At 33.2% G+C, this 19,359-nt stretch overlaps 1 protein-coding gene across 1 annotated transcript; it reads left to right on the top strand.

The window, feature by feature from the left end:
- Positions 1-27: 27 nt before the first annotated feature.
- LOC132730340 (ubiquinone biosynthesis monooxygenase COQ6, mitochondrial-like) lies at positions 28-19,074 on the top strand. Its single transcript, XM_060716241.1, has 12 exons — positions 28-263; positions 6,928-7,059; positions 8,351-8,409; positions 10,138-10,395; positions 10,947-11,054; positions 11,535-11,594; positions 11,941-12,048; positions 12,667-12,745; positions 13,346-13,469; positions 14,762-14,877; positions 16,811-16,977; positions 18,923-19,074. The coding sequence occupies exons 1-12, from the start codon at positions 86-88 to the stop codon at positions 18,953-18,955; spliced, it is 1,422 nt and encodes a 473-aa protein (XP_060572224.1). The 5' UTR covers positions 28-85; the 3' UTR covers positions 18,956-19,074.
- The last annotated feature ends 285 nt before the right edge of the window (positions 19,075-19,359 follow it).

Genomic DNA, 19,359 nt, shown 5'->3' with positions numbered 1-19,359 from the left:
GTTGATGACGACGATTTTTGCTAAATTCGTAAATAGTTTTTACCGACCTCTCCAACAAGGGATACAACTCTGATCATCTCCCAAAATGGCAACAAAACTGTTCACACAAAAGTGTTGTCATTGTTTGGCAACGGCAAAGCAGCTGAGATTATTTCGGCCAATGGTTTCAAGACATTATCAGACAAATTATGGAGACGAGCAAACTGCAGATATTGTCATCTCTGGTGGAGGGATGGTTGGAGCATCAATGGCCTGTGCACTGGGTAGGGTCATGACTGTTCAAGTCCATTTAATTGTCTAGCTAGTTAATTAAAGTGACACTATTTTGTAGGGCCGATTTTGTATAATGAAACATCAATTTTGTTGTTATTTTTGAACATAATAAGCATAGATAAATAGATAGTTGTGGGCTGGCTGTCACTTTTTGTATTTTCTGATCGCAGATCAGATAATAAGCTAACATCCACGGTCTAACACAAAATTTCCTAACAGTCCTAACAACGCAAATTAGTTCTCACTCAAAACTGCTTAAAAACCAGCAATTTAAAAGAAAGAACAATTTTTTATTACAAGTGTCCAACAAATTACTACACCTTCAAACTTTTAAAGTAGCGTTGGCTTATAGAGTTGTCAATAAATGCACACTCACAAATTACGCGGATGAATATGATTTTAATCAAAGAAAATGCTATTTTAGCGATGTCGATTACCGAATACTACACAAATAAATCTGACTGCCGAGTAGTTGAATATATAGTTTCTACATGTTGGACTGTTTGGGCGAGAAGATTTTTGCTAAATTATTTACTTCAATTTTAAACAACAGGTTTACCCTGAACAAAATACCTCGAAATTACCATAACCCGAAATGCAATGGAAATTCTAAATTTAGAATGACTTGATTTTATTCAGCTATTGATTATAAAACTTCTCCGTGGTGCAGGGGTAACGCGCTCGTTTGGTGTGTGAGAGGTCAGGAGTTCGAATCCCAGTCTAGTCAACATTTTTTTAATTCTTTTTTTTTTAGTGTCTTTGTTAAGGAAATAGCCACGATATGCAAGGATAAAGTGTGGCTATCATAAAAAATGAACATAAATTATTTTTTGATGCAACTCAGACTAGTTATGCAAAATTCCGTATGTATCAAACTCTGGTGCCCTGCAAGATGACTTATAGTACATAAAAATAAACTTATACAGGAAAACACATACAGATATACAGTACGATTTAGATTCCAGGGATCAGAAAATACCACAGAGCTTGCAGCCCTTTGATTTCATCTGTTGGCTGCAACATTAAAGTTTTGGTCACAGACGGTTGGGAGTGAAACGTCTCTGTAGTAAAATGTCTTGGGAGTGAAACGTCTGGCATTCCGATTGGGGGTCAGATCCTGCCCCCAACCTGATATACCCATGGAAATACTCTATTATATTTTAATATCTAAACACGAATGCAACTTCTGTTACAACAATAAAACTGGTTTTCAAAAAAATTTTACACACAATTTTTAGTCACGTACGACTAGCCAAGACACACTGTATTGTCTAGCCGTAAGACATTTTCAAAATTATATGGAAGTCGAAAATGCGTATGTTATTTTGTGTCTTTAAATGAGGATTTTAATCAAGTCTCCGCTTTTGTCCTTGTGTGTTCACTTAAATAAAGATGCTCCGTCACTTTGTAAAAAAAAATGAATACGAACAAGTGTTGTATAAGCTATCTTGATAAAAGTGTCAAAGTTGCGCATCGTTGATTTTCATGCTTATCATTAGCTAAAGAGACTTCAGCGAACAGGTTTTATAGTAGGCAAGACCTGTTCGCTGAAGCCAATCCCGTATCGAAAGTCAACCAGAACCGTGACATATTTATGTCATGCTGTAATTCAATAAATTTGCGTGATCTGGACAAAAGCTATTTTAATACAGGTAGTTGGATATATTTGGGACACTTCAGTCTATATTTTTGAACACAGAACATTAGATTGATGAAATAATGCCTCAAAGTTTATCAGTGGGTTCACATTTCATAAAATTCGCCGCCATTGCTGTCCTAATTATCACGTGACTAGCGAGAATTTAGGTTCGGATACCTTTGCATGACATGGTGACCTGAGTGACCCAAATGCTATTTTTAATTGCAATTGTGAATAACGGTGTATTTATTCAATAACAGACATTGTACCAAAAACATGTTGGACTTATATTGTTTTGAGTGATGATTCATGAATTATCTGTTTGTTTCAATTTAAAATCGTACACTTACTAAAAATAGTGTATGGTCCGTTACTAAAAATAGATGCTAGAATTCCCAAAACTTGAAGTCCCGCGAGATTTCATTTGAAAGCAGACTCCATATGGTAAACATTTTCTTCATATTTCCCTAACAAATAGTTGGGTACACAATGTTATTGAAGTTTCATTTAAAAACAAAACGTGAATTGATTCAAAATTGATTTGTTTATCAAATGGTATTTTTATTTGACCCAAATTTGATTAATAAGGGTGATTTTAATAGGTTTTATGTATGGCACTCGAACTGCCAAAATTCTGGTAGCCTTTGCAAATAGGGTTGACCGATAACTGTACTGTCGCAAATGTCAAAAAAAAAGCGACATATAAAGTTATGGAAGCCAGAACTAGCTTATCATTTGTCGTTTTATTTGTATGAAAGATGAATTATTAAATCGTTTTTGTTAATTAAGCACATGGATCGAATAAATAATGATTGGAGTGGAATAAATAAATAAAAAGAACATTGAAAAAAACAGTGAAAAGCAAAAATAATTAAGTAATCAAGGAGAGGATGAAGAACAACACGTCAGGAACACCAGAGTGGGTTTACGTTAATTTATTTATCTACCGGTTTCGATCATATAATGACCTTCATCAGGATAATACCCAAAAAGCAAAAATAATTGTATAATTAATTAAAGCCTACCCAGGGACTGACAATAGAATTTTAGAATGCGTTTCACGGAACATGCAAACTTTCTTTAATGTCCTGGACAAACTTCTCTACTGTTGGTAATTGACGCAATTATCAGAGCCCAACAATTATTTTCGGTGTTTTTTTTTCTTCTTCATTTTAAAGGTGTCGAGAATTAAACTTAATGAAACAAAAAAAAAAGAAAAGGATTATTATCAAAATTTTGTAAACTATTTCAATTTGTGTTATTTAAATGCAAACAAACGCTATTTTTTCTCGACATCTTGAGATGACAAAGATCGATAGCCAACAAGGCGATTAATCTCTAAAAAGTAAACATATGAAGACAATTGCTGTTTCTTGGTTAAAATCCTCGCATAAAGTCATAAAATAACATATGCATTTTCGACTTCCATATAATTTTGAAAAGTGCCGTACGGCTAGCCAATACAGTGTGTCCTTGCTAGTCGTACGTGACTCACCTTACGGCTAGAACTTTACATTTGAAAAAGTACTTAATATACAGTATTTAAATATAGTTTACTTACACTGTTACTGAGAAAGCCATAACACAGATTACACACTGTTACTGAGAAAGCCATAACACAGATTACCAGTCAAATCATAATTTTTTATACGCCCGTTTGAAAAACGGGACGTATTATGGGAACGCCCCTGTCGGGCGGGCGGGCGGCGTCCAATTTTGTCCGGAGCATATCTCCTACATGTATGGAGGGATTTTAATGAAACTTCATAGAAATGTTCACCACTATGAGAAGCAGTGTCACGCTTATGAACCAGGTCTCTAGGTCAAAGGTCAAGGTCACACTTAGAGCTCATTGAAAAATGCTTGTCCGGAGCAAAACTTCCACATGTATAGAGGGATTTCAATATTACTTGGCACAAATGTTCACCATTGTGAGGTGGAGTGTCACGCGCAAGATTCAGGTCCTTGCGGCCAAGGTCAAGGTCACACATAGAGGTCAAAGTTCAGATAAAAATAATTTATTATGAAGATGTGTATATGGACCATTTAGTCATCATTTATTGAGGGATTGTAACACAAATGGTCATTATCAAGACTATGGCTGTGATACATATAATTTAGGTCAATATATACAAGGTCAAGGTCACTAAAGATGATGAAATATCCAGATTTTGTCCGGAGCATATCTCCTTCACGCATGGAGGGATTTTAATGAAATTTCATAGAAATGTTCACCATTATGAGAAGCCATGTCACGCACATGAACTATGTCTCTAGGTCAAAGGTCAAGGTCACACTTAGAGCTCATTGAAAAACGCTTGTCCAGAGCAAAACTTCCACATGCATAGAGGGATTTCAATATAACTTGGCACAAATGTTCACCATTGTGAGGCGGAGTGTCGCGCACAAAATTCAGGTCCCTGCAGCCAAGGTCAAGGTCACACATAGAGGTCAAAGTTTAGATAAAAATATGAAGATGTGTATAGGGACGATTTAATCATCATTTATTGAGGGATTGTAACACAAATGGTCATTATCATGACTACGGCTGTGACACATGTACTTTAGGTCAATATATGCAAGGTCAAGGTCACTAAAGATGGTAAAATATCCAGATTTTGTCTGGAGCATATCTCCTACATGTATGGAAGAATTTTTATAATACTTTATGGAAATGTTCACCACCATGATATGTATTGCTCCATGCATGATCCAGGTCTCCAGGTCAAAGGTCAAGGTCACACTTAGAGCTCATTGAAAAACGCTTGTCCGGAGCAAAACTTCTACATTCATAGGGGGATTTCAATATAACTTGGCACAAATGTTCACCATTGTGAGGCTGAGTGTCGTACGCAAAATTCAGATCCCTGCGACCAAAGTCAAGGTTACACATAGAGGTCAAAGTTCAGATAAAAATTTGAAGATGTGTATAGGGACCATTTAGTCATCATTAATTTTATTGATGGATTGTAGCACAAATGGTAACTATCATGACTACAGATGTGACACATTTAATTTAGGTTAATATTTGCAAGGTCAAGGTCACTGGAGATAATTAAATATCCAGATGTTGTCTGGAGCATATTTTCTACATGCATGGAGGAATTTTAATGTTACTTTATAGAATTGTTCACCACCATGAGACGTAGTGCCCTGCACATGAACCAAGTCTCTAGGTCAAAGGTGAAGGTCACAGTTAGAGCTCATAGAAAAACGCTTGTCTGTAGCAAAACTTCTACATGCATAGAGGGATTTCAATATAATTCGGCACAAATGTTCATCATTGTGAGGCTGAGTGCCGTGCATAAAATTCAGGTCCCTGCGACCAAGGTCAAGGTCACACATCCTGTGCATATCTTCCCTACTGATTTGTTTTAAGGTTCATTTAACAACACAGTGCCAAGAATAAAAACTTGCTTGCTAGATAACACTTATCCATAATGCCCCCATCTCCATCTAAAGCTTTCATAAACGGGCGTATTTTGTGACTATGGCACCCTTGTTTAATATTCTGATAAACCATTATTAACTATCAGATGTAATTGACAATAATACATGATTTTTGCATGAAAGGAGTTGAAATTCGAACCCTGTAAATTCAACAACTAATTTTTAAAGTTCATTAAAAAGTTACTCACCAAATTATGCGAGTCGAAAAAAATGTATTATACAGTAGTGTTAGGTATCGGACTCAAAAATCACTTTTGTTAATTGGACCACCACAATTGATTGTCTGCCGATAGTATAATCAAGTTTAAAAAGAGGAAGGTGTTGTATAAATTATGCTCAATTTATTAAGATGCCGTAGATGTACATCGGCGACTGCATAATTATCATGTCACATAAATGTGTTTTTTGCAGTAAATTTTCGGCAGTAAATTTCAATGGTTAAAAGATATGCTCGAAGCCGAGGATTAAATTTATTGTGCTAAGTAAAGATTTATATGTAATATTGTAGATGAATTTGCTTGGATGTTCAGGCAACAAAGTAGTTCAAATTGCCCACTTTGTCACTAGCCATTTTTTTTTATATTTCTTTTTTGATAAGGCAAACAAAAAAGACTAGGATTGAATTAAAGAGATTTGGTCGGGAAACTTCTATTTGACCACAGGTTAAAAAGTTATGCCCTAGGCAATTCAGCGGTGTTAGAACATTAAAATTATCGATTTTTAAAAAGGACTATAGATTGTCGCCGATTTTTGGGGTGGTCCGATTAGTTATCGATTTTCAGAGACAATCGGGACAACACTATAAAATATACAGTATGTAATAATTGGTAAATGGGCAACATTTGAAAGAGATATCTGTTTTCTTGTTGTTTTTATAGCTCACCAGAGTACAATGTACTCAAGGTGAGCTATTGTCATCACTCACCATCTGGTGTCTGTCCATTTGTCAGTCCACACTTCTCTTTGAACATCATCTCCTCCTAAATCACCGTGTCAATGATATCAAAGCTTTCTAGGAATGATATTTAGGTGATCTTCTTTTTAAAGTTGTGAAAAAATATCATTTCATGCTGGTGCCATGGCAATCAAGAGAATAACTTTAAAAATTATGTCTGAAACTTTAAAGACAAGAGCTGAGGTAATTGGCATGAAACATCATGTAGTGAACCTATACCAAAGTTATTAAGATAATAGCCTTGGGGACAAAATTGACCCCTCTCAAGGGGATCCATAACGTATGTGGGTTTTCCTTACATGTATATAATAAAATCTTTTAAAATCATCTCCTGAGAAACTCTAAATGCTAAAGCTTAGATAATTGGTAAGAAACATCATGTGAACTTGTACCAAGCTTATATTGCTTACGCACGCACAATATTCATGTGTGCTTAATAATAGAAACTTTTTTTATGTCACAACTATTTCAGGAACCATTCATAAGATTATGGAAACAATATAATTTCACAGTTGATAAATTTTATAAAAATATTTCATAAGATAAAGCTTTATACCCTTTAATGTGTTATTGTTTATTTTAAATGCCATATATGTTTTTTTCATTTCAGGTCATGAAAGTATCTTGCAAAATAAAAGAATAGTTTTATTAGAGGCAGCTCCTAAAAAAACACTAATTTTGAGTGAAAGTTATGGTAACAGGACCTGTACACTTAGTCCTGCAACTGTTCAATTGTTTGAAAGTAAGACAATACATGATTATATATAATATTAAATCACAATATCATTAGTACTTAAGGTCAGTCAAATATGAGAGACATTCATTATTATTGTGTCGCCTTGGAAAAAGGCGACACATATAGGGGTTACTTTTGTCGGTTGTTGTTGGTGTCCGTGTCCCTTAAAGCTTGTCTGGAGCATAACTCAGTCACTATAAGTCAGATGGACTCCAAACTTGGTATGCATGCTTCTTTCAATGACTCGAAGTGCAGTGCACAAGAATTGTTACTCTGTGCTCCTTAATTTTTGAGTTATTGCCCTTTGTTTATTTTCATACTTTATTTTTGTCCAGGCCATTTCTCCTTAACTATAAAAGCTATGGACTTGAAACTTCATAGGATGATAGATCCCATTAAGGAGAAGTGCAGTGCAAAAGAATCTGTACTCTGCACTTCTTAGTTCTTGAGTAATTGCCCTTTGTTAATTTTCATAATTTATGTTTGTCCATGCCATTTATACTAAACTATAAAAGCTATGGACTTGAAACTTCATAGAATGATGAATCTCATTGAGAAGAAGAGCAGTGCACAAGAACCGGTACTCTGTACTTCATGATTTAAGAGTTATTGCTCTTTGTTAATTATTGTACTTTATTTTTGTCCGGGCCAATTCTCCTACACAATAAAACTTATAAAAGCTATTCAAGCTACATATATCCTGATGTAACGTTATTACAATCAGTTCAAATGCCACTAAAGTTCAAGGTACATGTACATTGTAAGAGTGGTGTTTATAAATAACCTATATTTAAGAAGGAATGCCTTAGTGACAGCTATACTGTTCACAAGGTGACCCATCCGACTCAAGGAGTTCTAGTTTACAAAAATTTAAATAATTGATTGACTGCTTTGCCCTTTCATACAAACCATATAAGCTCATGTTTCATTGCTCTTTCTGTACTTATTGTATTGTTATTAAATTCTGATGCAAGATGAGTTTAAAATTGTAACCAGACAGCAGGTTTGATGCAAGATAATGTTATTCTGTTAACAAGTTTGCCTATTCAATGCCTGTAAACATTTTTGGTCTGTATTTCTACATCTTTACATTTGAAATCATACATTAAGATAATTAGTCAATCCAGAATATGCTGTTTTCCATATAAAAAACTACTGAGACAGAGTATGACCCATTATGTTATTAGATATAAAATCAATATGCTAGAGAAAATACAGCTACACAACAATTGTTATATGTATACCTTTCAAATTATTATGCAATTAATTATTCATAACACTAAATTTGTATTTTTAGAATGTGATGTCTGGTCAGAAGTTGAAGATATGAGATGTCAAAAAGTGTTACGAATGCAGGTTTGTGAGTTATACCAGTATTTCTCCTCTAAACACAGCAGTTTTTCACCTTATGAAACAGAGACCTATATAAGGCCTCTTCCCAACAGATATTTTCTTTACAATAATGCAGTTTTCTCAAAAATCTAAACTTAGCCATTTATTTACTTTCTCAAAATTGCAATTTTAGTGATAACTTGTCCCTAAATGAAGAGGTTTAGCTTTTTTTTCATTAAGAGAGCTTTTCCCTAAATGAAGAGGTTTAGCTTTTTTTCATTAAGAGAGAAAAACCCTTGATATAGCTAGCCTTATTGAGTAATTTCGCAAATGAAACTCATTTTTAGCTCGAATTTATGCTGAATACTAGAGGTAACGCAGTCACCCATTTTGTCAGTGTTGGCGTCCAATAAATCTGATTTGCTTTTTTTACATATTTATGCCCTTTTTTTCAACTTGGAAATTCTTGGTTAAGTTTTTGCGTGTTAGCTGGTATCTCCATAACTATTGATGGAAATGGATTGAAACTTCACACACTTGTTCTCTGTGATTTATGACATGATTGGCACAAGTCCCATAATTCTGGTTTGCATTTTTGCATAATTATGCCCCTTTTTCGACTTAGAAATCCTTGGTTAAGTTTTTGCGTGTAAGCTGGTATCTGCATAACTATTAATGGGAATGGATTGAAACTTCACACACTTGTTCTCTTTGATTATCTAACATGATTTGCACAAGTCCCATAACTCTGATTTGCTTTTTTGCATAATTATGCCCCTTTTTTGACTTAGAAATCCTTGTTTAAGTTTTTGCGTGTAAGCGGGTATCTCCATAACTATTGATGGGAATGGATTGAAACTTCACACACTTGTTCTCTTTGATTATCTAACATGATTTGCACAAGTCCCATAACTCTGATTTGCTTTTTTGCATATTTATGCCCTTTTTCGACTTAGAAATCCTTGGTTAAGTTTTTGCGTGTAAGCTGGTATCTCCATAACTACTGAAGGGAATGGATTGAAACTTCACACACTTGTTCTCTGTGATTATCTTACATGATTGGCATAAGTCTCATAACTCTTGATTTTTTTTTTTTTCATAATTATGCCCCTTTCTTGGCTTAGAAATTCTTGGTAAAGGTTTTGCTTGTAAGCTGGTATCTCCATAACTACTGAAGGGTTTGTGCCTTTTTTGTGACAATTTTATGCATTCATAATAATAAAGCAGTGATTTACTCGATAAAACATCTTAATAACAAGCCATTGTTCTTTTTTGGGACAATTTTATGTATTCATATAGGTAAGCATTATTATACTCAATGAAACACCTTTGTGACAACTTTTCGAATAGTCGTGCGTTACTGTCCTCCAACAGTTCTTGTTAGACTTTGAAATTCCTGGTTAAGGTTTTACGTGTAAGCTGGTATCTCCATAACTACTGAAGGGTTTGTGCCTTTTTTGTGACAATTTTATGCATTCATAATAATAAAGCAGTGATTTACTCGATAAAACATCTTAATAACAAGCCTTTGTTCTTTTTTGGGACAATTTTATGTATTCATATAGGTAAGCATTATTATACTCATTGAAACAACCTTGTGACAACTCTTTGGAATTATCGAACGTTGCTGTCCTCCAACAGCTCTTGTTCATTTTGTTGCCAAAAGTTCACTTTAATTGTTGCCATAAAATACTAAATTGTATTTTTAACTATCTAAAATGTTATATTTAAAACTGATTTTTGTATTTATAGGTGTGGGAATCTTGTTCAAATTCACTGATTACCTTTAATCAAGAGAATATGGCAGATGAGTTAGCATATGTAGCAGAGAATGATGTGATACAAGAAGCTCTTACACGGAGACTTGACACACTCCAGGGTCGTGTAGAAGTCATGTACAAAACAAGAGTAGATGATATTAAAATACCAGGTGTATCTAAAGATATGGACTCTAATGCTTGGGTCAAATTAGTACTTAACAATGGACAGACACTTAAAACAAAACTTTTAGTAGGTTTTACTCCTTAATAAATTTATTTATACCAATATTTGAATATGGCAATACATGCCTCTTTTATTATATGATTTAGCTGCAGATAAATAATTTCTCTGTACATGTACTTATATTGTTTCTTTGAAAAGACCTTTATTTTTAATATAAACATTATGTATGTTAAATCAAGATTTTACAACTAAACATAATGATTTGTTATTTTGAAACCTGAAGCAAATATAGAAATTTGTACAAAAAATACATGTCTGTAAAATGCAAATAACTAATTGTAATATTTTAAATGTTGTGTATGATACAAATGTAAACATAACTTTAACAGTATCGTTTTGATCATTACTATATAATATTGACAATAAATCCTTGTTTAATGTTATACAGTTTACACAATCTCTATTTTACCATCTATGTATGTTTCTTTAGCTTATGATTACTAGGTACACTAATTTGCTAACTTTTAAAACGTATAAGAAATGATGGAATGCTTATTAAATGCAAGTTTTTTTTCTTCAATACTGTTGTGATGGTATGGTTTTATTTATTATTTCAGATAGGATCTGATGGTATGAATTCTTCTGTAAGAAAGGCAGCACAATTTCATACAGTAAATTTCAGTTACAACCAAAAAGCAGTTGTTGCTGTATTAAATATTCTAGGGGTAAGGTAGCATGCTTAAAACACAGTATAAAATGTTTTTCACTAACAATGATAGTGTCAAAATCACTAATATGTCTGTGTCAGTGAAACTTTTATTTTAAAGGTGTCTGGATAGACATACTAGCTCATTTTAGTTGGGATCTCTGTACACATATATAAATCATAATCTTGTTTACCTTGAACTTTAGTTGATGAATTTAGAGGTCACTTTATGACCTCTTAACTTTAATAAGATTTTGATATTTTGGGTATGTGATAAATAGATTGTTATATTAGTGTAGGTTCATAACTAAATTTATTGAACAAGTTGAATGCGAGCCTCTATTTAATCTACACTCATTTAATATCCTCTATATACTAGCAGTAATCAGCACTCCATATACCTTTGACTAAGGAAATCTTAAAATCCATGTTTATAATACTATTAGTGTCTATCAAGTCCATATATAATATTAAAACATTAAAAATGTTTTTATTGCAGACTGACAACAATGTTGCCTGGCAAAGATTTCTACCCACAGGTCCAATAGCAATGTTACCAGTAAGTAAAACAAGCACTCTTATTGATTTATTTTATTCCGAGGATTTTAAATTTGCATTTTATCAATTTTAGTCGTTCCCCCCCCCCCCCCCCCACCCCGAATATTTGGCTGGATTGCCTGCAAAACTACTTCTTTTACTGTAGCTCCAAAATGCACCTTGTTATAAAACAAGTTCTTTGAAATAGCTTAAAGTATGCAGTAAGACACAATTCCACTTTAAAACCTTGTTAAACTAAGTAAAGGTATTCAAGTCTTAAGTATACCAAATGTGCTGAAACTTTTACTTGTATGTTTTTCATTTACTTGTTCAGTAATGCAATGATTTAAGAATTTCATTACTTACAGCTGTCAGATACAGTGATGAGTTTAATATGGACAACATCACCAGATCATGCAGAACATCTCTCCTCATTGTCAGATGAAAGCTTTATTGATGCTGTAAATGATGCTTATGTAGGTGCATTCTCTTATTTTTATTCAGCTCAACTGAATTTAAAATTATTGACTTAATCTCATGGTTCATTTCCTATTTTATTATTTTAACAATTTGTAAAGTGTTATGTTACCAATTAGAGTTTTCAGTGAAAGTAGTATACTATTTTAAAGTATTTTCATTTGAATTTATTTTATTATTATTATCTGTATAAAAACTTTGCTGTTACTTATAATAAGGTAGTATTCATACAAACGTTTCTTTGTCGTTGACAGGAAGATTAAAATAAATGAAGAAAATTCTGTCACTCTCTGACATGATGTCGTAGCCTGTATTCATATTGAAATTAGGCTTGCACTCATTCATAACTGCCTCTCAAACAAACTTATCATTTATCATGAGAAAATAAAACTGTTAATTTCTTTAATCAAAGTTTGAGAGTCAGTTATCAAGACTAGTCCCATTCCATAACATTTTAGTTTGTAGGAAACTCTTTGTGGGACTTAAATTCATAATCTCTCTAGCTTACAAAGTCATATATGGCCAAAGAGTTCCCTGATGCAGGTGTCATTGGTTTTATTTATAATCAATGTAGAGGTACAGGTGTTTGTACCAGTATGTTTTTGTTTTGATTTCAGTGGCATGACAGGGACATTAATGAAGTTGCTAACAAAGTTTCAAGCACGTTCCAGAGTTTGGTACAGACACTGTCACCAGGTATGACATTAATACTTGTCATTGTTTTATGGGATTTGTTTTGTATTTTTGTTAATTTTCACTGAAAGTCACTTAGATGAGTAAAATTACAAAATTAAACCATCTATATTTGTGTGAACGTTTTATCATTTAAATCATTTAAATGCAGTGAAAGTTTGTAAAGGGAAGTAGTTATAAGATGCATAACAGTCACAAAACTGTACACAATACATGGTTTTCTATCTGGTCATAAAAAACTAAGAATATTGAATCAGTTGTCTAACAGTTGTGTTCCAACATCATGGTGACATTGGATTCCATTATATAAGGGAGCAGATGTATATGCAACTGCAATATTACTTATTAAGTTGTTTAAAATCATATATGAAATAAATATTTTTTGATAATGTAAGACATACATTATTATAAAATTATAAAAAGGAAATAGGGAAAATTTAGTAATCCTATCACAATATACATCTGACTACATTCTTGGAATCTGTCTTAATGATGTATCTCCTACTGGCTGGTTTTGAACACTGTTACAGTTTTTTCCCCATTTGACCTACATATATGTCATAATGTAAGTAATGTCATAATTGTGTATATTTACTACACTAGGTGGGACATCATGTAGACAATTACCACCTACAGTTACAGGTGTACAGAAAGGAAGTCGTGCCTCATTTCCACTAGGTCTTACACATTCTTCAAACTATGTTAGACATAGAGTAGCTTTAGTTGGGTAGGTAAAGTTCTATAATACACTAAATGCTGTACAAAATGATAAATGATTGACATGTTTTTGTGATCTGATATTCAGAGGGTCTTGCCATCTTACATTCCGGAGTAATAAAAAACTTTAGATGAAATTAATGTTTAACCCTCCTGATATAGCATTACTTTAAGTAAATTTGAGTTAAGTTATTGCTGCTATGTTTTATTTTTTATATTATCTTACCCAAGCATTGGTGTCCGCATCGGCATATCACTTTTGCTAAAGTTTTACGTACAACTTCTTGTACAACATCAACCACTTAAGATATTTGCGTGCAACTTCAGATCATAACAGGAGGTCACTTTCCAAACCCCATCTAGTATTGATTTTGACAGAATTATGGTCCTTTCTGAATTCCTGGTCAAATTTTTTGCATGCAAAACTACTAAAGGTTTTCGCTTGAAAATTAATTAATGTCTTTTAATATAAAGTCTTTGTTCTTGGCACGTACATAAATGACATCCATTTTTGCCCAGTTATTTTTGCTTTTAGCATTTCAAATAGGTATGGTTAAACTAATCCAGCAAGTTGGATACATCTGATATCATAAATGTATAGCAATTGTGTCATACACACTCACTAGTACATAGTTCATTAACTTGGTAATTTACATAACTGCAGTATCCATTTACATGCATAACTTTACTATCCATTTATGTGACTTATATTCTCTTTTTAGACTATGGAAATATGTTTTGTTAACCTATTTTAGCAAATTGGATAGATCAATACTTATCACTTTATACTGTACACACTTTCTGATACAAGGGCAATAATGTTACCAAGTCATTTTGCTCACTTTCATTACTATAAATTAATGTTCTGTTTCACATTTTCTATTACCAATACAAAAGGGATTTCTTGGCAGATCATGTGACTGGTATTAATCTCTCTTTCATTGTCTTTAGAAATATGTTTTGTTAACTATTTTGGCATGTTTGATACTTAGTATACATATGATATGTGTCTTTTATAATAAATTCTATTAATTTCTAGCTTCATACAGTACATAACTTACAAAGGGCCTTATTCTTGCAGATTCTTTTTTGCTATTTACTAATATACCACTTGACATGCTAAAAATAGGGATGGTTTATGGTTTAAAATCTATTTCAGTATGTTTGATACATTGAAAACTTTACTGGTACCAATGGTTCCTTACTATAGTCACTTACTTGTAATGATCTTGGTAAGATACATAACTTCACCATTCATTTTAATACACCCAAAACAACAACAACAACATTACTTGATTACAGGGATGCAGCTCATAGACTTCACCCCCTTGCTGGACAAGGAGTGAACCTTGGTTTTGGTGATGTTTCTAAATTATCAGAAGTAATATCAAGAGCTGCTTCTGATGGCAGTGATCTAGGTATGTACATTCATATATCACAGTGATAACTATCTTACTTTTTATCTAGCTATAGAAATTAATTAGAAAAAATTAATAGAATAAATTAATAAGAAATTAAATTCCAAACAATGGTATCAAACAATTACAGAGATGTACTTAGTTACTTATTAATTTCAGTGTGTATGTCCATCTTAATGCTTCGATATTTTTAAGTGACTGCAACAATAACTGTAGTCCCTTGTGCAAACGTTTTATCATAAAGAAAAATGTGTTGATTTTCATGAAACTATACATGTATGAATATAAATGAACTTGTAAACAAGGGGTTTTTGTAACAAGGTTGAATCTTATTAAAAAGGGTAAATTCAATATTTTCATGTTGATGCATCACTAGTAAATGTGAATCTTCTAAATGCCAGCCCAGTTAGCTTTGATTGGAGACCAAGAAGTCCATGGATTTGGGATTCACAGGGGTCATTTCATTTATATAGACTTGCATAGGAAAGGCACATCTGAGACTTATTGCCCCACCTTTGCAGTGCGCTTGTTCATTCCTTTTTATAGAGCTTAAATATTTGGCATTTAAAATCACTTTGTGGACCACAAAATAACTGGTATTAATCATGCCCCTTGGGTCAATATTGATCTGGGTAAATATTGTCCTGCCACTTAGTTGATATATTTTTGTGTGGAAAGGATATTTAAGTCTTATTTTGGTGAAACTACAATGTCTAGAGTTTCCATATTTGACATGAAGCATTGCCTTGTTGGGCTCTACAAAACTGGTATTAATCATGCCCCTTGAGTCAATGTTGACCCTGCCCCTTGGGTCACTTAGTTCATAAAGTCTTATATGAGAAAACACATTTCAGCCTTATTTTGTGAAACTATGTACAATGCCAAGAGCTAAGATATTTAGCATGTAACATTACCTTGTAAATATCTGCAAAATTGATATAAATCATACCCCTAGGGTCAAAATTTGCCTGCCCAAAATTCATTTGATTAAAAGGAAAACACATCTAAGGATTATTGATAAACTACATAGCCCAGAGCTTAGATATTTGGCATGTAGTATCAATTTTCAGATTTCTACAAAAGTTATCTTAATCATGACCCTCAGGTCAAAATAGGCCCTCTCCCTGGAGTGACTTGCCTCGTGTAGGATGTAGGAAAACACATCTTCTTGTGGATAATACTATGCATACATGTATATATATTTGGCATATAGCATTGTCTAGTATACTTAGAAAAATTATGAATTTTATAGGGTATTTTCATGTTTGGATATGGCACAAATATTAACATATGTATCACAATGTGAATTTTGGCTAAAATTATCTTCATTTGTTGCTGATTTCCAAATAATTAACCTGACAGGGTTTTTTGTGCATGTTTTGCATCATTACAGGTCAACATTGATTATATATTGCTTTTAGTGTATTTTTGATAATTTTCTCTATCTTTATGTTGGATGTCTAAAATGACAACAAAACACAACAACACTGCTTCAAACATGATTTGCTATTAGTGAGGAACTGTAAAACAATCGATTGCATTTTGTATTTATTTTTTTCAATTGATAGATCCCTACTTTGACCTCAATTTGAATATCAATAGATTCAACCACAAACGTAAGCATGTGCTCTTTTGTTAACAGTGAAATTCTTATTGTCAGGGATCTATGCATTATAGCTCATATTTACAAAAATACTTCAAAATTCTCTAACCGTTCCTGAAAATGGTGTCCTATATGGGAGTTTAACCAGCATACATGTTTTTACAGCAAACCCACATACATTGTATCTTTCTAACTAATGACATTTCAGTGAACCATATGAAGTTAGTCTTCTGTGATATAGGTGCGTGGGTCAGATGCTTTATGACAATGCACAAATCATCAGATTGTGAATTAGCACCTTTAAGTTAATACTTTATTTTTTCATTATAGGAACATTGTCTTACCTTAAGGAATATGAGACAGATCGTCAAAGAAAAGTGCTGCCAGTAATTGGTACCATAGATGGCCTGCACAGACTTTACAACACTGACTTTACACCTATTGTATTACTCCGGACACTTGGTTTACAAGCTGTAAATGCATTGACGCCTTTAAAGGTTTGTCATGCTTTTTTCTGTTTTACTATTTCAAATTAAAAAATTATTTAAATCAGTGCTGTGGTCACCAACTCTTAATCAGTCACTCAATACTACCAAATGTTCTTTTCATTCATGTGTGGAAGCCATTAATTTAGTTAGTTCTACTTAGATACTTACTTGTGCCTTAATAATTTCCTATGGGAACACTGGGAAATATTTTTAAGACCTAAATGAAAACTAAGAAATTAAGTTTATCATTGATGCATTGCAGTCTTAGAATTGGAAAATGAGACACAAGCAAATTTAAATGTCATTATCAATGTATTTGGATAGTCTATATGTAATGATACAAAAAAACACTGTATTGAATTGAGCTACATATAAATGGTAATTCAACCCTTCATTGGCTTTGGAGCCAAGGGAATCTATATCTTAATTTGATCTTATTTAGGATGAGCTGTGTCATTGTGTGTCTATAAAACCATCTCCTTAACTACTTGGCCAATGATGTTAAAACTAAGCAGGAATATTTCTACCATGAAGCTTTTTCATATTTGTTCCTCCAACAGGGGTCACCCAACCAAGGGCAGCAACTTGTTTGCCCAAGGGATTCTGATGCAAACTGCAACATATGAGAGATATTATTATTCTGAAAACAAAGGCTAGAGCTTATTTTAATGGCGAGAACTTTTGCAAAAAAAACATTGTCTAGATGATCTTTTCTAATTTATTTTAAATTTCTGCCCTCTAATCAAAATTGACCCTGTCTATGGAGGTCATTGATATTCCTAGTAGGCCTATATATTGTGGAATTATACATAGAAAAGTCGCACAAAAAAATTTGAAAAATCCTCTCCACAGAGCATGCAGTCTGTAGCTTAGATATATGGCATGAAACATGACTAGTGGACCTCTTTAATGATTGTTCTAATTATAGCCCCCCTCCCCACCAAGTCATAATTGTCCCTGCCTAAGGGGTAATATTTCCCTTATGTATTATTTTTAGTAAAAACAAATCTTTTCCTCTATACTAGCCAAATGCTAAGACAGATATTTGGCATTAAACATTGTCTAGAGAACCTGCTCCAGGTGGACATGACCCAGGGACCTAATTTTTGTGTTGCCTTTAAAAAGGCGACATATAGGGGTTCCTTTTGTCGGCGGTGGCGGCCTCGTTGTCGCCGTCCCCTTAAGCTTGTCTGGAGCATAAGTCAGTCATTATAAGTCGGATTGACTTGAAACTTGGTATGCATGCTATGCTTCTTATAATGACCTGAAGTGCACTGCACAAGAACCAGTACTCTGCACTTATTTTTTGAGTTATTGCCCTTTGTTAATTTTCATACTTTATTTTTGTCTGGGCCATTTCTCCTAAAGTATAAAAGCTATGGACTTGAAACTTCATAGGATGATAGATCTTATTGATAAGAAGTGCATGCTGCTCTGCATTTCTTATTTTTTGAGTTATTGCCCTTTGTTAATTTTCATACTTTATTTTTGTCCAGGCCATTTCTCATCAATTATAAAAGCTATAGACTTGAAACTTCATAGGATGATATATCTTATTAAGAAGTGCAGTGCACAGAAACTGTTGCTCTGCATTTCTTATTTTTGAGTTATTGCCCTTTGTTAATTTTCATATTTCATTTTTGTCCTGGCCATTTCTCCTAAACTATATTGTTCACAAGGCGACACATCCGACTCGCGGAGTTCTAGTTTGCTTTGAGAGCTACAGCTTTGAAATTGGACTTAGTGCTTGTGTATGCACAGTTTCTAATGCATTTATCAGTTCCTCAAGATGTTGACAAAATGGCAGCTTTTAGAGCCAGATATAGGGCTTCCATGGCCCTTTTGTTTTATAAGCACATATCTTTGTTTAAAGTAGAACAACCAACTACTGACCAGTACACAAGTTCAAGACACTGATTGCTTTGTAATTGCTTTGTAATTTTATGTATTTCAGGACAAAATAATTGAACAGGCATCCAAAAAGTGATAGAAAAAAGGATGGAATATAAAAGGCTGTTGGTGCAATAAAGTTTTTCTAAGACTGCTAGAATGTTGTTATTTTGGATTGTACACTTTTGTAGAAATAAAAAAGGAAAGATTTTTTCATTTTGAGTGCTGTCATTTATTCAAACAAATTATGCCTTGCTTTAGAAATAAGATTTAAGTCAAAAGTGAATGGATTTTACTCTTTTTGTACATTTCACAAACTGCAGAGGCACAAGAATGCATTTATAGCCTGAGCTTGAAGGATTTAACAAGTCTGAGGGTCCCTGCAGATGTTCATACTTAAAAAAGGTGTATTAGCACTTTTCTTGCATAAAAGTATAAATCAAAATCAGTTATTTTGTGTTTTGTTATATTTTGTATCAAGATACCATTGCTTGTTTGATG

This window comes from Ruditapes philippinarum, unplaced genomic scaffold, assembly GCF_026571515.1.
Source record: "Ruditapes philippinarum isolate M1 unplaced genomic scaffold, ASM2657151v2 ctg240_1_1_1_1, whole genome shotgun sequence".
Taxonomy (NCBI): domain Eukaryota; kingdom Metazoa; phylum Mollusca; class Bivalvia; order Venerida; family Veneridae; genus Ruditapes; species Ruditapes philippinarum.
Note: the sequence above shows the minus strand (reverse complement) of the source record. Positions and strands in the feature narration are given on the sequence as shown.